The sequence below is a fragment of the Penicillium nucicola genome (assembly GCF_028828085.1).
Source record: "Penicillium nucicola strain IBT 29836 chromosome Unknown utg000010l, whole genome shotgun sequence".
NCBI classification, from domain to species: domain Eukaryota; kingdom Fungi; phylum Ascomycota; class Eurotiomycetes; order Eurotiales; family Aspergillaceae; genus Penicillium; species Penicillium nucicola.
The window spans coordinates 5,049,321-5,068,030 of NW_026643134.1; the positions used below are offsets into that span (position 1 = coordinate 5,049,321).

Sequence of the window (18,710 nt, forward strand, 5' to 3'; positions counted from 1 at the left end):
GACAACAGATCCTAGTTTCATTCTCCCGGTCTAATTATACGCACTAAAGCTCAATTTACTTGCGTATGTTCTTTTGTTATTTACTCAGTCGCAACTGGTGTGCATCCCCGATTGAGCTGGACCAACGATAGCTCCTCCCACGCAAGTGAGCTTGATCCGTGAACAAAGCACACACCAAAACACGAAGGGAGAGAAAAGACAATGACCAAGAATACAACCAAAACACCAATGAGGCAGAGGCTTGGCGCGAGACTTTTTGGTGGGGGGTTGTAATGTTGTTGGCAGCGTTAAAGGCCGGGGTCGCGCAGGCGCGGGACCCCTTTCACTCCTTTCCTCTGTTTTAGAACACTGGGGCCCTCGTCCCTGAAACCAGGGATTTTCACCACAGCTCCTCAATGGCTTTCAATAGAAGCTGCTGCTAGAATGCTCCGCACCAAATGGCCTTGGGGCAAAAGGTCGTTGAGATAATCTGCCGACGTATTAGGCAATAGGGATCAGTAGGCAAGCCAAAGCTACAAGATATTAAATTGATGAGGACAATATTATTTAACATCAGAAGGATCGAAGCGACCTTTCACGGGTTCCGCAAGCTACCATAGGTCCGTTGTCGGGGCAATCTAGTGGGGTGGCAAGGAACAATTGACTCTCAGTACATGTACAGTATGGTCCTCATGGACCATTTTTATTCACTGTGACTAATGCAATCCAGGCGAAAATCTGCCTATCGACCAACCAAGCTCATAGAGAGCTCAGGCTTAAACCTTGAAAGTGGTCTATCCACTACACACCCTTGCCCGGGAATCCACATGCTTCCACACTGCTACAGTACGTTGCTACACAAAGCACAATAAAAAATTCTTCAAGTGAATTCACTAGCCATGCGGGTCTTCACGCCCCTGACAAACATAATGACGAGATTCATAGGGTGCGTCGCAGATCTATTAGCGGCTGGCTTCTCCATACCGGTTGCGATAGTTCTCCTCGCGGGCATTCACTTGCGCTGTGTGTAGAAACTCTTGACCGTCGTCCACTTCTTCCGGAGTGGCAACGATGAATGAAAAGTCCTCCCGCATAAAGTGTTGCTTGGCTGTTATCACGGCATTCAAATTTTGATGCCACTTCTGTCCAGCTTCCATGTCGTATTGCATCAACATGTTTTCGTAGCGAGATTGTTCAGATTTGACTGTGTTAAAAGCCGCCATTAATGCAGGATACTAAAAGGTCGTCCATTAGTGCCATACTTGATATCCGATGACTTTGCCTGGGTACTGACATTACCCTGTTGTACCCATTGCACAAAAGAAGAATCATATGCGAGTCCGGAATCTTTTGCTTCTTCATACTGTGACTGTGCGTCCGTCTTTGTGGTGACGAAGTCGTCCGCTGCTTCCGTCCATGCCTCTTTGGCAGAGTCGACCATATCTTGAGAAACCATTGTAATGCTGATTGAATGGAGGGTGGAGAAAAGAGTATGATACACGACTCAGAGGTTACGGTAGGAGTAGAAAATGAAGGACATGAACGAACAAAAGAGGGGCATGGTTAGTTGCAGAGGGTAAGTTACAGTACTTATACCTAGTCTACGATCTACTGGTCAAAAAATCAATGGCGTCACAAAAGCCAGAAAATTCAAACATTTCAGCTCTCGCCCAACTTCAAAGCTAAACAGCGGCTTCGGGAGTTATTACGGATCAGGTACAGTGTATATCGCAATCAGATTCGCCACTTACATTACCATTTCGATAAGAACGAGCACCAAGTTATACCGTCTCACCGAGTTCCGAGTACCAGGTTAGCGATCAAGATCATCGACTGTAATTGAGCCAATAGGAGGTATAGACCCGTTCTAGCAATACTGTACAGTACTGTAGGTGACGCCGATCCAGTACAGTAAGTAGATCTCGCTGTTTGTAAAAGCCCCGCAGTTCAGCCGACGTGTACAGTACGGAGGGAAACGACCCGCCATTCATCCATTAACCGAATGGATCATCGATCGCATTTACACATGGAGTTAGTGCATGCAGCAGTATGAGGTCATAGCTAGCGATGAAAGTGGAGCCAAGTACTGTATTTCTCTTCGATCTATCACGTTAAGATCGACAAGTCGTCAATCTACTGTACTGTACTGTACTGTACTGAGATCGTCATTTTCAGCTGTGCGTACGGACTACAAGTACAGTATAAAGTAGCCAATCTTGGCTACTGTCTACGCGTATCAGATGCCCTAGCTTGGTCTCTTGTCCACAGTAATCAGAGCCAGTCCCTCGAAATTTCCTCAATACTATAGAACAGTGGCTTGGAAACAGGTTCATCATAATGGAGTTCACATAGTCCGTGCCTACACGCGACTACTGTACAGTTAGAGATTCCGTTGAATAGAGTGGCCAGCTGATCTTGTAGATTAAGGAATCTCGTCTCAGCAGAATGCTTAAACGTCGTCATATCTCGGTTGCCCTTAAGGGTGCACACGGATGAAGAAATTCACTGAGTCGTATTCGTAGCTTGCTTCGACTCATTATTCATACTCGACTACCCAGCAGTTGATCTCTGCTTACATTGAATTTCTCTGGAGATCTCGTCAAGGGCAGCAATCGCGCCATCTGATAATATTAAACAGCAATTTGGAACAAATTTATCTTGGAGCCTCGCTCTACTTAAACCCGACATAATGAAGCTGGAATATCTATCTGTTCACACCATTCAAAATTCCAAAATCTTGGACAAATTGACATACTCAGCAGCCCCTCCAACTTTTATAGTAAAAGCACTATTAGCCGATGTGCACGGAATCACGAGATTAGGAAATTAATGACCCGGGGTTACTTACCTGTTTCGAACTTGTACTCATCTCCATCACTGACAGTAATATGGAAGACCTAGGTCGTCCTCAAGTTAACATGGCTCAAGGGTCATTTCTCTGGCTAGCAGCTCCTCACAAATCGTATAATCGAACAAGCATGTTCAACAGAATTGGCTCCGATATCTTCGACAAGTTTATCACTATCCTGGATCTGGACACAAGGACCGTAAGTATGACCATGTTTTTGATCTGTGATATAATGAATGGCACCGCGGTTGACACACCTCGTCCCGGTCTGCCTCCCAGTAACATGCAATAAAATCTTTCACTTGGTCCTCATAGTTCACGTCTCTTCTAGGAGCATTCCACCACATGCTGTAAGCCTCTTCCTGTTCCACCGACATCGTGGTAATATATTTTTAGGTATATTGCGGGCAATCAAAAGGAGAGTGTAACTGATAAAAATTCATTAACAGCAGGCAAGGGGAGGGGGGTTTATATGCTTTGCAGAAGCCCCTCTCGTAAAATTACATGTAAGCCGAGTTCGAAGTTCCACATAACTTATGTGCATACACTACATGTACCGATCAGCCTTCCGAGTATCTCTATCATTCCCTGAAGTGGAAAGGATCGAAGAAGGTCCACAGTTTAGTTGTTCCTCAGACACGGTACAGTACAGCACTATACTGTACTGTAGAACCAGGGAAGGAAGGTCCCACCAAAAAACTCCAAGCTCATATCTTTCAGTTGAGCACTTTCAACTCTCCAGTTCATCATATCATAGGCAAAAGACGAATATTGGATACTATCTATTCGCTAGTCCCATGTCCACATGATATTGGGGAGTGAAAGATCCCATTATTATACACCAATTTGATAGGGTCCGAATGATATTATGCTTCATGCGAAGAAACAGTGTGTTTAGTGTTCAGCGAGCCACGTCAGTGAAGCCGACGATTTTTCTCCCCGCTCTACAGTTATACAATGTAGATCTCAATAATAATGTGCTCGATTTTCGATCTTTGAAACGCGTCTATGTACGACGGATGGACTCCGTCATACCCGTGATTCAGAAATGATTTGCTCTCGCGCCATTATGATTCATGCATCCTCCTCATACATATTAAGATAGCATCCGTCACATAAAAGCGCAACATTTTATATCTAATTCACCTACATTTACCCGAATTTATATAGTACACATAAAAGAGGCATCGTCTTGCTTAATATTTTCCTGTCTTCAAGAATTAGTCTCTGAGAATAACACGATTGTTCTTACTTTCCTTTCTACTATGTATTCTTAACCACGTAATAGACTGTCTAGCTAATAATACAATAGGCCAGCTACGTTTTATAATAAGGTATTGAGCAGAAAACCTACTTACTGTAACTGTGGGTATGTTCATAAAGGCGGTAATGAAGTGGAGTCATTTTATTGGTCGAAAGTCTAAAGGCGGTGAACAAAAGAGTTCGGGAGGACCAATGAAATCAGGTCAGGATCAAGTTTGATCTGACAGAAATCCCCGACCAATCAGAAGCCCAGACTTACCACTACAACATTGCACTTTTTTGACTTGGCCAAGTAGGAAATAGGTTGGAAAGATTTCAGTGAATATCAAGCTAGTCCTCTGTCAAGGGCCATATTCCGCAGCTATTAGTATTCGTCTCTTGCATTGGGTGCTATGGGTCCGAAGCGATGACTGGTGAAAAGCCAAGCGCGGAATTCCGTTCCACCTATTTTTTTGCCCCCACCTCATCCCGCATTCTGCTCCCCTCCTCTATCAGCACTATTGATATCATTACAACATGCCTGGAAAAGACGCTGGTACTCCCCGTGTCTTCCTCTACCGACATGGTATGTCACAGCAATCTAAAATCCCCATCTCTCTAACCAGTGGCAGGTCAAACCGAGTGGTCCAAGAACGGACGCTACACCGGTGTCACCGAGCTTGAGCTCCTCAAGGATGGCGAGAATCAGGTTCGCGCCTCTGGCAAGATTATCGTTGGGTCGGGTAAATTGATTGATCCCGCCAACCTTGCCCATGTCTACATCAGTCCTCGCAGGCGTGCAATGCAGACTTTCGAGATTGCTTTTGATGATGCCGATCAAAAGACTCTGCGAGATGCCAACAAAATCTCCCAGACCGACAGGATTGCCGAATGGGACTACGGTCTTTACGAAGGCATGTTGACAAAGAACATTCGTACTTTGCGAAAGGAGCACGGTCTCGATGCCGAGAAGCCTTGGGACATCTGGCGCGATGGATGTGAGAACGGAGAGTAAGTCATTCACGTCCGTCCTGATTCTCTAGATGGATATCTGACCCCTCTCCCAGGTCTGCCCAGCAGGTGACAGACCGCCTTGATGACCTCATTCGGGAGATTCGTTCCATTCAGAAGGATAACATGCACGGCGAGAACCCATCCGATGTTCTCCTTGTCTCCCACGGTCATCTTCTTCGTGCCTTCACCAAGCGTTGGCTTGGATATCCTATGGAATTCCCTCTTTCCTTGATGCTTGACCCTGGCGCTGTTGGTGTTCTCAGGTAATACTAGACTCCCTTTTCTCCGGTTGATCATCTGGCTGACCAGTTCATTGCAGTTACCAACACCACAACATCGATGAGCCCGCTATGCTGGTGGGATATGGCTTCCCTGTCGAGGAGGAATAGGAGATTTGTTGGGACCATGCACTCACTGAAATGAATCTTACCAGACAACATAGACCTCCCTGGGAAATATCGAATGAATGAAATATACAATGGATTCAACACAGAATACGGCTCATCATCGAGGGCTTCCAAGGATTTGCCTGGCTAGTGTTCGAGGGTGAGCCTTGAAATATACCATATCCCCTCAAAATCGCCTTAAAGCAGAACAATATACGTATCTAGGTTGATCGAAAGGCTTCGGCGTCGTTAAAGCTAGTTATACATTGTCGAAGATGGGAAATCATATATGCTCTTGATATTCGGTCGTAAGATGAGAAGGGAGGTAGCCAGACGTGGTCGATATCAACCGGGCTGGCACGTGTCGAGCTGTTAAGCAAACAAGTGTGTTGAACGCATATAAAATGCGAAACCGTGCTGTTTTCACTTATTAACTTCTTTCCATCTCCATCAGCGCAACATTAAAACACACAACAAAACACAAACCATCATCCCAACCACCACCAAGATGGGTATGGCTTGGACTCCCGAAGCTGATGCTCAGGTAAGTATGTCTTTCAATCCACACGAGGCCTCATTGCTTACAAAAAGCAGCTTCTGATCCTGATCATCGATCAGTTGAAAGCAGCTAACTTCGTCCTCGATACTGAGGCTCTCGCTGTCGGCATGGGACCGCGTACGTATCACACTTCCCACATAATTGACTCATGCTAACAGCAAATGCTACAGGGTGCAACAAGCGCAGTATCCAGCACCGTCTCCTCACCTTGCGCAAGCTGCACGCCAGGGCCCCGGCCGCTCCCACCGAGGATACCTCCGCTACCACAGAGGATGCCTCCGCTCCCACCACCCCAGTCAAGCGCAAGGCCGGCCGCCCCCGTAAAAACACTGACAGCAAGAGGGTCAAGGCTGAGGATACCAAGGCTACTGAGCCCAGTGTTGAAGATGATGATGCCTTGTTCGGCATCGTTGCTGACGACAAGGGGGCAAACTAAGAAGGAACTTTTCCTACTTGTGCCTACCCTCGATATCGCGGGATAGCGTGAAAAATGATCACTACATGTATCTTTATCTCAGTTACCTAGCTACAGCACAGTTCTGCTTACTTGACTTTTTTGTATTCGATATTCCCCACTTGTCAATACATTTCTTGAGCTGGAATTTGTTTTCTTTCCGCAATAACTTACATTACTAGTGTCACCCCATCCGAAGTGTGCTATCAACAAATCAACCTTCCCGGTCTCAGACAGCTACATTAATGCTCGTATCGAGACAAGTGTTCATTTTGAATAGACGAGGAGGAATCAATCAACACAAAAGAGAAATAAGGGTACAACGACGGCAACAAAGAGGAGCGGACAACAATCCGAAGGATGAGGTCGCTCTAGGGCGGCACGAACATTCTGCCAACAAACAGTGACGTACACACAACCCCCAATAAGAACGAACCTCAACATTCCACCTTTCTACCGCTGAATGACTGCTCACCTCTAGTTTGAAAAAAGAAGCAAAACTTACAATGTCAGACCCCATTCCATCAGCCACAGCCGATCCAAGCACCGTCGACCAAACGACCCCAGCAAATGCCGAAGACCGCAAAGCGGCCGCCGCTCTCTCCTCCCTCCATACAAATGAAATCAGCTCGGGAGCCTCCTCCGGGAAGACGAATAATATCAACCAAGAAGCTTTGGGGAAGGCTATGAGTCGGTTGGAGATTTCTGGACAAGATACTAGCAAGAAGGGCACTGGGCATGCACAGAAGGTCGACGGCGTTGCAAAAAAGCAAGTTGTGAAGGTCGCTCCGGCTGATGTTGCACTGCTGGTACGCTTTCCCATGGGGGATCTACGGGTTTGATATCTGTTTGTTCACTGACGGTCTTGATTATGCTAGGTGGATCAGTTGGAACTGACCAAGATGAAGGCTACGGAACTGTTGAAGGCTCATGATGGCGATGCGGTAAAGGCGATGACGGCGTTCATCTCGCCATCTATCCGTACGTAAGCAGCTGTCTTGCCAAAGGTACTCGTCGATGCAGGTCGACAAGGCCATCACGGGCTCTTTATGATGTCATGAATTTCGAAATTGAATAAGGTAGATTATCGGCGTTGTAATTGATACATGTTCGTTCAAATCATTTTGTAGAGGCTAAAACGCAAATTTTCCTTTTTCCATCAGGTGGTAACCAGCCCCAGTAAATGTCCACGGGCATTCTGAACCTTGGAGATAACAATCTCTGCAGCAGGATATGTCTGCAGCAAATGTCCCGCTGCTTCCTCGCAAGCATACAGATTCGACATAGCCTGTTGTCTCACGATCTTGTCCGAAACCTTCAGATCGGGAAGACTAGCCTCGAGAATAATTCCAATGATAGTGACTGCGCTTCCAGGCAGTAAATGTAGCATGCTACAGTCATGTAGCTCGTTGAGTGTTTCGTTGACCTGAGATACCAGACCTCTCATCTCTGGTGTGGCAGTCTGGTCGAGTTCATCTCCCCCTTTCGAAGCGGCTATGTGCAGGATTGACATTGCGGTAAGGTGGAGAAGATACAAGAAAGCTTGATGGACTAGCAGAACCAGTTCAGTCGACTCCGGATGAAGATCGCACATGAGTGAAGGGGGGAAGTAATGTGCCAGGGGGGAAGGTTCTGCATCCAAGTCTTGAGAAGCTGTTCACAGCTAGCTATGGCGTCCTGTGATATCTCTGCTTTGGGAACAAGGGTATAGACAGCTTCCCCCGATGGTATAGCCGTCCATGTGTCGTGGTAGAAATACTCCACAATCACACCGACGCAATGAGCGAGCTTTATCTCCTGAATGAATAGGAGCATCATTCGCTCTTGATTCTCCCACTTCAGCATGGCAGAAGCTTCTCCTAGCATTAGGAGAATTAGGTCATGGTATAACTCGGAAGAATAGTACTTGGTCGACTCTAATAACGACATTGTGACATCGCTATTGGGAATCCGTAACGGGCGACGGAATCCAAGGGATAGAATACGGTCGCGGACGTAAAGACACCACCATAGTCTGTGCTTGTGGGAGAAACTACCCGGCTCCAGACTTCCAAGGAGATTGACGCGCTCTGCTGTCGAATAGGCGAGGTCGAACCAGTAGATTGGGTCTTTGTGGCCAACGCCGCTTCCATGCCAATGTGTCATGAGTAATAGTGCTTGGATTTGGGTATATGCGTCGTTCTCGGTTTCGAATTCGTAAAGGAGCTGACGAGGACATGAGTCTGATGATCTTCTTTTCATGCAACATGCAGCAAGTACCACTTACTTTGGCTCTCTCGAATAATGTCCTTCTTAATGCTTTTCTTGAAGAGAAGCCGGCTCCAGTGGCAGCTTCTTGTGCAATAAAGGCACTTCCAGCCAGCATGACAGCTTGATGAAGAAGCGGACTGGTAAATCGGGTTTCATCTTCGACCATAGCACCGCACAAAAACGATTGTAAATCAATGATGGGGAGTAACGGATGGACATATTTGATGTATGCTCCAAGCAACTGGTTTCGAAGCTCGATGGGAACGATCCTCAGCGCCCCTTTCAGGGCCAAGTATTCATAGTCCTCGTCGGAAAGATGTGGAGGCCGGAAGTTAAATGATCTTTGGAGTTCATATGGCTGATTCTGTTCTCCAAGAAGGAGCTCTGGAGTGCGTGGTGAAAGAAGTTCGTTTATCGTCGTGAGAAAACTGTCTAGTGGATATGTTTGAGGAACATCATGTGTAAGGCTCATATGTGGTTCATCAGATATTGGTTTGCTTCCTGATGCAATGAGCTGCGAAAAGGCATCTAAGCATGTCAATCTCTATACAAGCCTTGCTGAGCCTTTTAGCGGCAAATCCTACCTAGATCAATTCCACCATATGTGTCCATCCGATCCACAGCCTCGGTATTAGAGAAGGCTTGGGCAAGGATACCAAAAGAGGATGTCACGTCCATTGGCACGGACCGCATATGCTGCTTAGCTCTGTTTCTCAAAGGCATTAGTGCTGAGCTATTCGCTTCGATGGTCTTGTTTTCTAGACTTGAGGGTAATGTCTACCTTGATTCTTTGGAAATGCGGCAGTGAGAAGAAGCGTTGGACTGACACCTGCGACAAACACGTGCGTTTTGCTCTGTTTCGCACCGAAGCTTCGATCGTCTGCACTCCGTGCACGCCTGTGATGCCCGTTGAGTCACTCGCTTCATATAGTCAATATCAGTCTTACAGATGAGCGGTGGGTTGTCTAACGTGTTGCAGACTTGTCCTGAACAAAAAGGACAAAGACAGAGAAACAACCGTGACATCCGGACCCCCATGGAGAAATGACTGATCCACACACACCCCCCGCATTTTTCCGGGGATGGGCAGCTGATCAAGTCTTCATTGGTTGTTCAAGTTGTGTGCGGTTGAGTCTGGACTGGAAGCTGTCGGCAAGCTGCGGTGAGTGGACGAATATCTCCACCGGATACAACATGAAACTTCCCACCGGCACTAAGCAGCCAATCATGGAACAGAGAGAATCGCATATCAGTTTCCCTTTGGGAATATACACGGTCAAAGCGATATAAAACTACTCAAACCAGGAGACGATAAATCTGCGATTCCACAATAACACTAACTTTTCAACCCAATCTCACTACCACTTCCAACCACCGTCCTTATGAACAAAGCCGCCAACATCTCCATCCCTCTCTCCCATAACAATTCCCAAAATACCCCGGCCAGACTCCAACGGATCCCCCGCTCTACCCTGCGCATTCACAGCGGCCTCAGACTCCCCCCGCAAGTTTGACCTCACTAACCCAGGACAAAACGCGAACACGGATACCTGCCCCTGCAGCCGCTTATGCATCTGAACAGTCATCATATTGAGCGCGGCCTTGCTCATACGATACTCATCCCACGGCGCAGCATAGTGTGGACAGCTGGGATCGGTCGCCTCGGTCAATGAACCCAAGCCACTGGACACCTGGATCATATACGGTTTGGCAGATTTGAGGAGGAGCGGGAGAAAGGCTTCCGTGACAAGCATTGCCCCGATAACATTTGTCGAGAAAATTTTGGTCAGCCTTTCACGCCCGCTGCTTTCTGGCGCGGCGGTCCCAGCATTGCTTATGAACACGTCGATTCGGCCGAAGTCGTGAGTCACTTTGTCTACCGCTTTGGTTATCGAGGCGTCGTCTTCGATGTCCAGACTGAGGACGGAGAGTGTGCCTTTAATCCCGGTGCTTTTAATTTCAGACATGGCCTTTTCGCCCTTATGTGAGTCCCGACAGGCCATAATTATGTGGTGGGTTGGGGTCTCGGCTAGGACTTGAGTCGTTGCATAGCCGACGCCTGAGTTGGCGCCTGGACGGAGTGACTTAGTAGTTGACGATTGGGGATATCCCTGATTCTTTCTCTTACCGGTGATTAGGATGATCTTGTTTTCGGACACGGACATTTTGCCGTTGCGTTGCTTTTGGAGATGGTAAATCGATCGAACTTATGATGGGTGTTACACATTTATATACGTCACCCCGAGGTCTGTAACCACTGGCATTCTTTAGGATTCGACATGGACATTACAATCATTAAATCCGTTGGCATCTAAGTTCAGCCCAACCTCCTTCGTGTTTGGCTTCATGAGCTATGCAACCGGAAGCAACCCCGGACATAAGCCTATCGCCGTCTCGGCTTAACCCGAACAGCCGAGCGTCCAAGGTTCGGACTTTCTTATCAGATTTGACCCTCTCAAACGTCATCTTCTTGACTTACTCCTGAACCTGAACACTGGACTCTTTTGCTCGGTCTACAACTGCCTCATAAATCGGTTCACTGCGCTACAAATGTTTAGACAATTTACACTCGCAATTCTAGAAACTACATCCTGTTACAAATTCCGTGTACTTGACCTTGGGCTCTCTTTTCATCCCTGTTTTCTTGTTCCGGGGTTCCTTATTGAAGGGACTTATGGTCAGTCTCAACCCCTCCCCCACCTGGATGGATCCTCCTAGAGTAGCAGGTATATGACAAAGAGTTCGAAGAATTTCAGGACTTCTTCCTCTTCACAGCACGATCGCATAGCAAGATATTGAGTAAGTAATGCCCCATCAAGATGGAACGGAGAACGGAAAGGCACTCGGCAATTTGGGGCATACTTGGTTCAAAATATTATCACGGAGTAATGATGAGAATCCCTTTAAGAACAAGCATGAATAAACAACTTGTTAAGAGCCAATATTCCTTGTCCAATGGTGAGGAGTAGACCAAACCACGGAGAACATGTATTGTCAGATGGCCATTAAGCGATTGTATTATAGAAATGACCGAACATATCGGGCACATTACGCCGAAAGCACCAAAGTCAGACTTAGACTTAGCCCGACACAGCACTCTGGGAATTTATCCGGGAAGAAAAAAACACACCGGTCGAGAATATGACTCTTTGTTTTGATCATAGCCATGGAACTTTGCCAACTTTACTCCACGACTATCGAAGCCCACGTCTGATTGGAACGGCGTTGAACATAGGCCCCGCCACATCTCACGCGGGGAAATCCTTTACAGTAGCCCAAAAAGCAGCCAGACAGCCACCAATCGCCATAAAGTGATCGTCGCGCCAAGTCCGCCTCTGAGGGGGAGGACTACCGCTCGGATTCTTATACGGAGAGCTAGACAACATGGATGGAACCTCAATCTACCACGTTGGTCTAAATAGCGGCATGAAGCGATCCAGAATCTCAGCTACCGTCTTAGTAACTATATCATGACAATAATACCTGCGATAATCCGGTCAATACTTCAGTGCAGGGGCCCCGGTGCCATGCAACTTGGACGCAAGGGATTGGACCTCGATTCGCGATCCTTGCCTGGTGGAGTTAGATGCATAATCAGTCCATTTCTTGTTTCGTGACCTCATTCTTAGACCAAGTCGTACATGCAGGTAAGCTGCGGGTCAGCTCAGAAAGCAGAGACAAAAAAGCTTTGATCTCCTTACTTTACACGGGGGATGTCTGTATGTCTGGGGTAAAGCTGTCGCGAGTCTATGGTGATCGCCGATGATTCTCCGAGGATGCCGAGACAGATCTCGCATTCCATCGCGTGAGCAAAAGAAGGGACGAGAAGAACTAGGGATTCGCTAAAATGGAATACTTCTTACCCCACTGCATACCATCCCCAAGGTCGCAATTGTGATTTGTCGGTTCCTGGACACGGACTCGCGGAGTTTAGCCGTATAGCCACCGATGTAATATTGTGCATAGGAATTATCGGGCAATTCTAGGTTGTGTGCCGCTCGTTTCTATTGATTGAACTGAGCATCTCAATTATTGATTGTTATGTGCCGTTTCGGATTTCATGGGCTGTGAGCTCAATATATGTAGGTCGACATCATGGCCATCCCTTCAACTCTTGGCATCTGCATAACTGCCAACCACGCCAAGTAGACACCGATCCTCCCTGCACTCCGGCATTAGGCCTCAACTACGTTCTGAGTTCTCTGCTGTCTCGACTCGGAATGCTTGGGCTACTCCCTGCGGGGTTGATCGGCCCTTGTGGAGACATCAATGCCAACTGAGCATGCTGATACAGTACATGTACATGTACCATTGACGATGCCACATCGAATACAGGGGTCTGAGGGCCAATTTCCTCTTTCATCTTCGTATGCAGGGAAACATGGTGCCATCTGGCAATCCCGCGTGTGCAGGTCCTATGTATTTAAACTCTGGCATAGGCCCAATAATGCTGGGAATGTGACCCTTCTATTCCGAAGATCTTCGGTCTTTTGTTTATTCTGTGCCTGCACTCCTGTTGATCTTCGCATCTCTGGTAAGCATGCATTTGGTCAGGGGTATTGTGTTTTCGTCACTGGTGGCCTTTGGCCTGGCCCTTCCTGGTAGTGAGGGTAGCAAACAACATGTGAATAAGGCACGCAGTGCAGGTTATGCCCTAAAGCAGCCTCCACTGACCACGCCGTGGACAGATAAAGTCGGCACTGAGCCATGGCCTGAGTATCCTCGTCCGTTGTTGCAACGTTCAGAATGGAAGAATCTTAATGGCGTGTGGAAGTATCAGAATGCTTCCGGTCTAGATGCAGTTCAAAGTCCACCGTTCGGACAGGAACTCGCTCAAGATGTGTTGATTCCATCGTGTCTTGAAAGTGGTTTGTCTGGTGCGTCTTTCGGTGTTAGTCATGTTATTGCTTCATTCTAATAAGGTGCGCAGGTATTCAAACTGATTACGCTTTATACTCGTGGTTTTCGACTTCTTTCGAGGTATCTCCCTCCTGGAAGGGTGAAAAGGTGCTTCTTAGCTTTGGTGCCGTAGACTATGAAGCAACAGTCTTCGTCAATGGTAAACAGGCAGGCTTCCACCGTGGTGGATACTTCCGCTTTGAGTTGGATGTGACAGAGTACCTGGTCTTCGACAAGGCAAACGAACTGTGAGTTTCACTAGAACAGAAAGTGATCAATACATCTGACTCGAATTGCAGACTTGTCTTCGTTCATGATCCCACAGATGATGGTGACTATGTGATTCCCATCGGAAAGCAGACTCTTAGACCAAGTCACATCTTTTATACACCATGTAGCGGCATCTGGCAGACTGTTTGGCTTGAAGCTGCTCCTGCAAACCACATCACGCAGTTGGATATCGATGGCAATATGGACGGTCAAGGTGAGTATCCCAATTTGGCGTAAAAGGTTTCGTCGACATTGACAATAAATAGTCAACATCACTGTGCACAGCTCAGCACAGGATGCTTCCGCTAAAGCAGAGGTTACTGTTCACAAGGATGGCAAGGTCCTTGCCACTCACAATGGTCCGACCAACACGCCCTTCCAGTTCACCGTGTCCTCTCCCAAACTCTGGTCTCCCGACTCACCTAATCTGTACAATGTGACTGTCAAACTGGACAAAGATCAAGTAGAAAGCTACACAGGGTTCCGCACAATTTCCCGAGGCCAGGTTGACGGTATTGAACGACCTCTGTTGAATGGTGAATTCATCTTCATGTTTGGTACCTTGGACCAGGGGTACTGGCCAGATGGACTGTACACGGCTCCAACCCGCGAAGCAATGATCTATGATCTTCAAGTGCTGAAGAAGCTAGGCTTCAACGCGGTCCGCAAGCATGTAAGTGATACCGCCAGATCTTCTCTCCAGGTTTTAACTCACACTTTCACAGATCAAAGTCGAGCCCGAGCTCTTCTATCAAGCATGTGATGAGATTGGACTCCTTGTCATCCAAGATATGCCATCAATGCGACCACTTCAATCCAAGACGGAGCAAAACTGTCAATCAGTCACTATTCTCCCTGACGCGACGCAACAGGCAGAATTCGCCCGGCAGTTGGATCTCCTCGTCAACCAGCTCAAGAGTTTCCCCAGTATTGCCACGTGGGTAAGTTGAATTTCCCCTCTTTATGCAGGGGCTAGAGCTCACAGGGATTGTCTCGCAGGTCGTATACAACGAGGGCTGGGGTCAGATCACAGATTACTACCCTGAGTTCGAATTGACCGATCGGGTCAGACAGCTAGACCCCACTCGACTCGTTGACTCGACTACTGGCTGGGTCGACCACGGCGCCGGAGACTTTAGCGTAAGTATCTTTGTCACCGAACAGGTCACACGTGGCTGATTGGGATATAGGACAATCATCACTATGCAAACCCGCAATGCGGCACGCCTTTCTACTCCACCGCTTCGAGTCCCTTTGACCCTAGCCGAATTGGATTCCAGGGTGAATTTGGTGGTATTGGAAATAATGTCTCTATTGAGCAGTAAGTATTGTGATTGCCTCATTTGGATTAGAACGTTACATGCTAACTCGTATAGTCTCTGGAATAAGCAGGCTGCCATTAACACCATCAACCAAACTTATGAAATTGACACTACGATCGAGGCATGGAACTACCGTAGTCACATCCTGCTTGGCGAGCTCGAAGATCAAATTCGTCTCTTCTCGTGCAGCGGTGGAGTCTGGACCCAGACTACGGATGTCGAGGGCGAGGTCAACGGCCTCATCACCTATGACCGACGACTGGCTCGAACCGACGAGAAACAGTGGCAAGCAGATATTAAGGCACTTTACGACGCTGCTGCAGCTCGCAGCAATGCGACCACAAAAACCCTGTAGGGGCCGCATCAACTGGAATGATAAGGATATGATGAGTTCAAAATACATATTGACTTCGTCTCTGAAACACACAGGCACACAGACTCAAGCCTCGTAAACCAAATAGTCGACCTGTATCCAAGGTTAAATAGATTAAGCTCCCAGGTCACATTCCCCGCGATGCACAGGTCATTTTCTTCACCTTCGCGCAATAACAATGGCTGAAACGGCTTGAATGGCTGACGGGACATCAAACTTCCCGCTGTCAAATCTCCCCCCAAGTCAAATAAATTGCTTGGCATGGCTTATCCACGGACGCCGTTGACGACGTGGCACGGCAAGCCGTGAAGACAGTCAATCAGCCTCTGGTCTAGACCAGAGTGCCACGGCTCGACCACTAAGGAGGCAGTGATCGTCTAGCGCGGCTGTTTGAGAAGCGTCTCAGGTTGAACCCGGTTCCAAGGCACCAAGGAAAACAAAGGGAAAAAAATCACCGAGAGAGGAAATTTGTGATGATCTATCAAACTTGTCCCAATATGGAAACCCAAGATCCCATCTTTATCTTCATCACTCCTTTTACCCCTTTTGCACCGAAGAAGAAAAAAATCTCGCTGCCTCTGACTATGTGAGTAATATTTTCAATCGGAACAGTCCCATTGATCAGGCAATCCCCACTAGCCCGGGGAATTTACCCGAATTTAGTATCAGGCCACGCCATCACACGATGTTCACAAGCAGCGGATCCCATTTCAGATGAGCGATTCGAATCTGGCGGATAGACGGTAGACATGTTCTCCGTCTTCTAGCGTGCTCCAGATGCAAGTGTTCCCTGATTTTGTGAGACTATCACTCTTTAGCGCGGCGCCATTGTCGTTTTAGCTCTGGTTGGCCGATTAATCACATTAATCACTGCTGCAAAACGTTATACGATGCTGTTCCGAAGGCCCACTCTGGCAAACGGTTTGTTCCTTGAACTTTTGGACCTTCCGTAAAAATCGAATCCCTGCTTGGCGCTGCCATAGAACATGTTCGGGGGTGCGGTTTTAGTTCGAACCTATTCCCAGATGAGATGGGCTTACCCTTATGCATGTCTACTTTTGAGGTATATCGTATACACCGTATATCTTGAATAGCCCGCAAATCCGTCGGCTCCGAACGGAATCCACTCAGTCTCGGGTCTTACGCGAGACCGTCCGGACCGCAGCGGAGTACGATGCTAAAGCACAGCCGGTAACGCAGAGACACATGCAAGTGATGTTTAATTTATTCTGCTTCGCTGGCAGACCGTTGACAGCTAACGGTCTGACAGGTCTCATGGAAGAAGCCATGTCGTCGATGTAAAACGCGACCAAAGCGCATGCCGACACATGAAGAAGGACTGACAGCCTGTTAGAAGCAAGAGATCGGCCTCCGCGTTCCCATGTGGACATCCTAGTCGCTTGTTTCAAGTTTGCCCGTTCTATGACAGCACTACAGTGTGGGTCCTGTCTTTTGGCTTCATAGTGCTCCAAACTAGGAGATTGCAGGGATCAGCCCACACGTTTTCTTTCGAGGTCGGAGAATAACTCCCTTTCTTTGTGTGGTCTGATTCGACCATACCCAATGCATTCAGGATCTGAGATTTTTTTTCCTCTCCTCGTGTGATCGGGTGTGACGGCTTCTCTAAGAGGTGGCCCACAGACCGTCCTGATCCAGAGGTCGCCTGCACCAAATCCCGAATCGGATGCGATGTGCAGTTTCGTGGCTTGTGCTATGGTCCTTCTGGAGGATCAGATGAATACTGTAATCTAACGGGGATTGTGCAGGCAAGATATAAATACTCGAATCGCCAGCCTGCCACGAGGTACCCCGGTTTTATATTCCCTTCAACCAAGATCTCTGATATCTCCCTCTCCCTCTTTGATCTCGAACATACCCCAGGTGTTCGTTGAATTGCCGGTTGTATCAACTTATCAAAGACCACATCATACGATGGAGTACGGTTTCAAATCGGCCCCCGAGCCACAGCATGTCGACCGCAAGCTGCTCTACACAAACTTGGAAGAGCGAATCAAGTACCTGCATGCCTTCCTCGACTTTGGCCCGGGTCAGTCTTCATCATCCATCTCACCTCCAGTTTCCTCCCAGAACAAAGAGTACTAACACTATCCCAGCTGATATCGAGGCACTGATTAGCGGCACAAAGTACATCAAGCAATTGATCCCAGCAGTGGTCAACCTGGTATATAAGAAACTTCTCGAGTTCGATATCACATCACGGGCCTTCCACACACGAAACACAGTCGACGAGACCGAGCCTGATGATGACTACCTCGACGAGGAGGCACCCCAGATCAAGCGACGCAAGATGTTCCTTCGGTGGTACCTCACCCGTCTGTGTCAAGATCCCACAACCATGGATTTCTGGCGATACCTGAACAAGGTCGGGTAAGTAAACCAAGCCTGTCCCCTGGAGCCATTGCAGGCCAGAAACAAGATCCCCCGCAAGAATCCCAAACTAACGTGGTTGTTTGCTGCACAGCATGATGCACAGCGGTCAAGTCCGTCGATCCCCATTGAACATTGAATACCTTCACCTTGGTGCCTGCATGGGGTATATTCAAGATATCTGGATTGAAGCCATGATGTCACACCCACACCTTTCGCTCCGACGGAAGATCGCCCTCGTGCGTGCCGTCAACAAGATCCTTTGGATTCAGAATGACCTCTTTGCACGGTACCACTGCAGCGATGGAGAAGAGTATGCGGATGAAATGTCTTTGATGAGCTTCGATGATCAGGAGGGCTACATTGGTGACAAGCGCATTCTTGGCAGTAGCTCCAATAGCTCTGTGGATGACGACCGGTCTAGTATTTCTAGTGGAGTGGCGCCTTCTACACATAGTGCGGACCCATCTATCAAGACTAGTGCCTCGGCAGCGGCGTCCGCTTCAAAAACTTCGGTCTGTCCTTTTGCGGATATGGCTAAGCCCTCGTCGACTGAGACGAAGATATGGGCGAATTAAAAGAGAGTGGTTGGGAAAGCATTTACTGGCGTTTGGGGGACACAGTTAGACGGGAATACCTGGTTGTTTATTAGGCAAAATGAATGTGTGAATATGTTGTCTTACCCCTATCCCACAGAGATCAATAACCTAGGTAAAGCGGAATGAT

General features: G+C 47.8%; 8 protein-coding genes across 8 annotated transcripts; 5 read left to right on the plus strand and 3 right to left on the minus strand.

Annotated features, from left to right (window-relative positions):
• Positions 1-941: 941 nt before the first annotated feature.
• N7511_010480 (uncharacterized protein) lies at positions 942-1,435 on the minus strand (the record flags this gene model as incomplete). Its single annotated transcript, XM_057132857.1, has 2 exons — positions 942-1,214; positions 1,274-1,435. 2 exons carry the CDS (start codon positions 1,433-1,435, stop codon positions 942-944), a joined length of 435 nt encoding a protein of 144 aa, XP_056980845.1.
• Positions 1,436-4,606: 3,171 nt separating this feature from the next.
• On the plus strand, positions 4,607-5,472 carry N7511_010481 (uncharacterized protein; the record flags this gene model as incomplete). The annotated part of the gene is made up of 4 exons (XM_057132858.1): positions 4,607-4,655; positions 4,702-5,080; positions 5,137-5,346; positions 5,403-5,472. 4 exons carry the CDS (start codon positions 4,607-4,609, stop codon positions 5,470-5,472), a joined length of 708 nt encoding a protein of 235 aa, XP_056980846.1.
• Positions 5,473-5,977: 505 nt separating this feature from the next.
• On the plus strand, positions 5,978-6,464 carry N7511_010482 (uncharacterized protein; the record flags this gene model as incomplete). The annotated part of the gene is made up of 3 exons (XM_057132859.1): positions 5,978-6,013; positions 6,064-6,145; positions 6,187-6,464. The coding sequence occupies 3 exons, from the start codon at positions 5,978-5,980 to the stop codon at positions 6,462-6,464; spliced, it is 396 nt and encodes a 131-aa protein (XP_056980847.1).
• A 524-nt stretch (positions 6,465-6,988) lies between these two features.
• Positions 6,989-7,471, plus strand: N7511_010483 (huntingtin-interacting protein K; the record flags this gene model as incomplete). Its single annotated transcript, XM_057132860.1, has 2 exons — positions 6,989-7,291; positions 7,361-7,471. The coding sequence occupies 2 exons, from the start codon at positions 6,989-6,991 to the stop codon at positions 7,469-7,471; spliced, it is 414 nt and encodes a 137-aa protein (XP_056980848.1).
• Positions 7,472-7,641: 170 nt separating this feature from the next.
• On the minus strand, positions 7,642-9,425 carry N7511_010484 (fungal specific transcription factor domain-containing protein; the record flags this gene model as incomplete). Its single annotated transcript, XM_057132861.1, has 4 exons — positions 7,642-8,033; positions 8,075-8,687; positions 8,749-9,260; positions 9,317-9,425. 4 exons carry the CDS (start codon positions 9,423-9,425, stop codon positions 7,642-7,644), a joined length of 1,626 nt encoding a protein of 541 aa, XP_056980849.1.
• A 665-nt stretch (positions 9,426-10,090) lies between these two features.
• Positions 10,091-10,897, minus strand: N7511_010485 (uncharacterized protein; the record flags this gene model as incomplete). The annotated part of the gene is made up of 2 exons (XM_057132862.1): positions 10,091-10,803; positions 10,861-10,897. 2 exons carry the CDS (start codon positions 10,895-10,897, stop codon positions 10,091-10,093), a joined length of 750 nt encoding a protein of 249 aa, XP_056980850.1.
• A 2,375-nt stretch (positions 10,898-13,272) lies between these two features.
• On the plus strand, positions 13,273-15,578 carry N7511_010486 (putative hydrolase; the record flags this gene model as incomplete). Its single annotated transcript, XM_057132863.1, has 8 exons — positions 13,273-13,609; positions 13,663-13,879; positions 13,931-14,115; positions 14,168-14,574; positions 14,627-14,842; positions 14,901-15,041; positions 15,092-15,222; positions 15,278-15,578. The coding sequence occupies 8 exons, from the start codon at positions 13,273-13,275 to the stop codon at positions 15,576-15,578; spliced, it is 1,935 nt and encodes a 644-aa protein (XP_056980851.1).
• Positions 15,579-17,528: 1,950 nt separating this feature from the next.
• N7511_010487 (protoglobin family protein) lies at positions 17,529-18,562 on the plus strand (the record flags this gene model as incomplete). The annotated part of the gene is made up of 3 exons (XM_057132864.1): positions 17,529-17,643; positions 17,711-17,984; positions 18,079-18,562. The coding sequence occupies 3 exons, from the start codon at positions 17,529-17,531 to the stop codon at positions 18,560-18,562; spliced, it is 873 nt and encodes a 290-aa protein (XP_056980852.1).
• Positions 18,563-18,710: the final 148 nt, after the last annotated feature.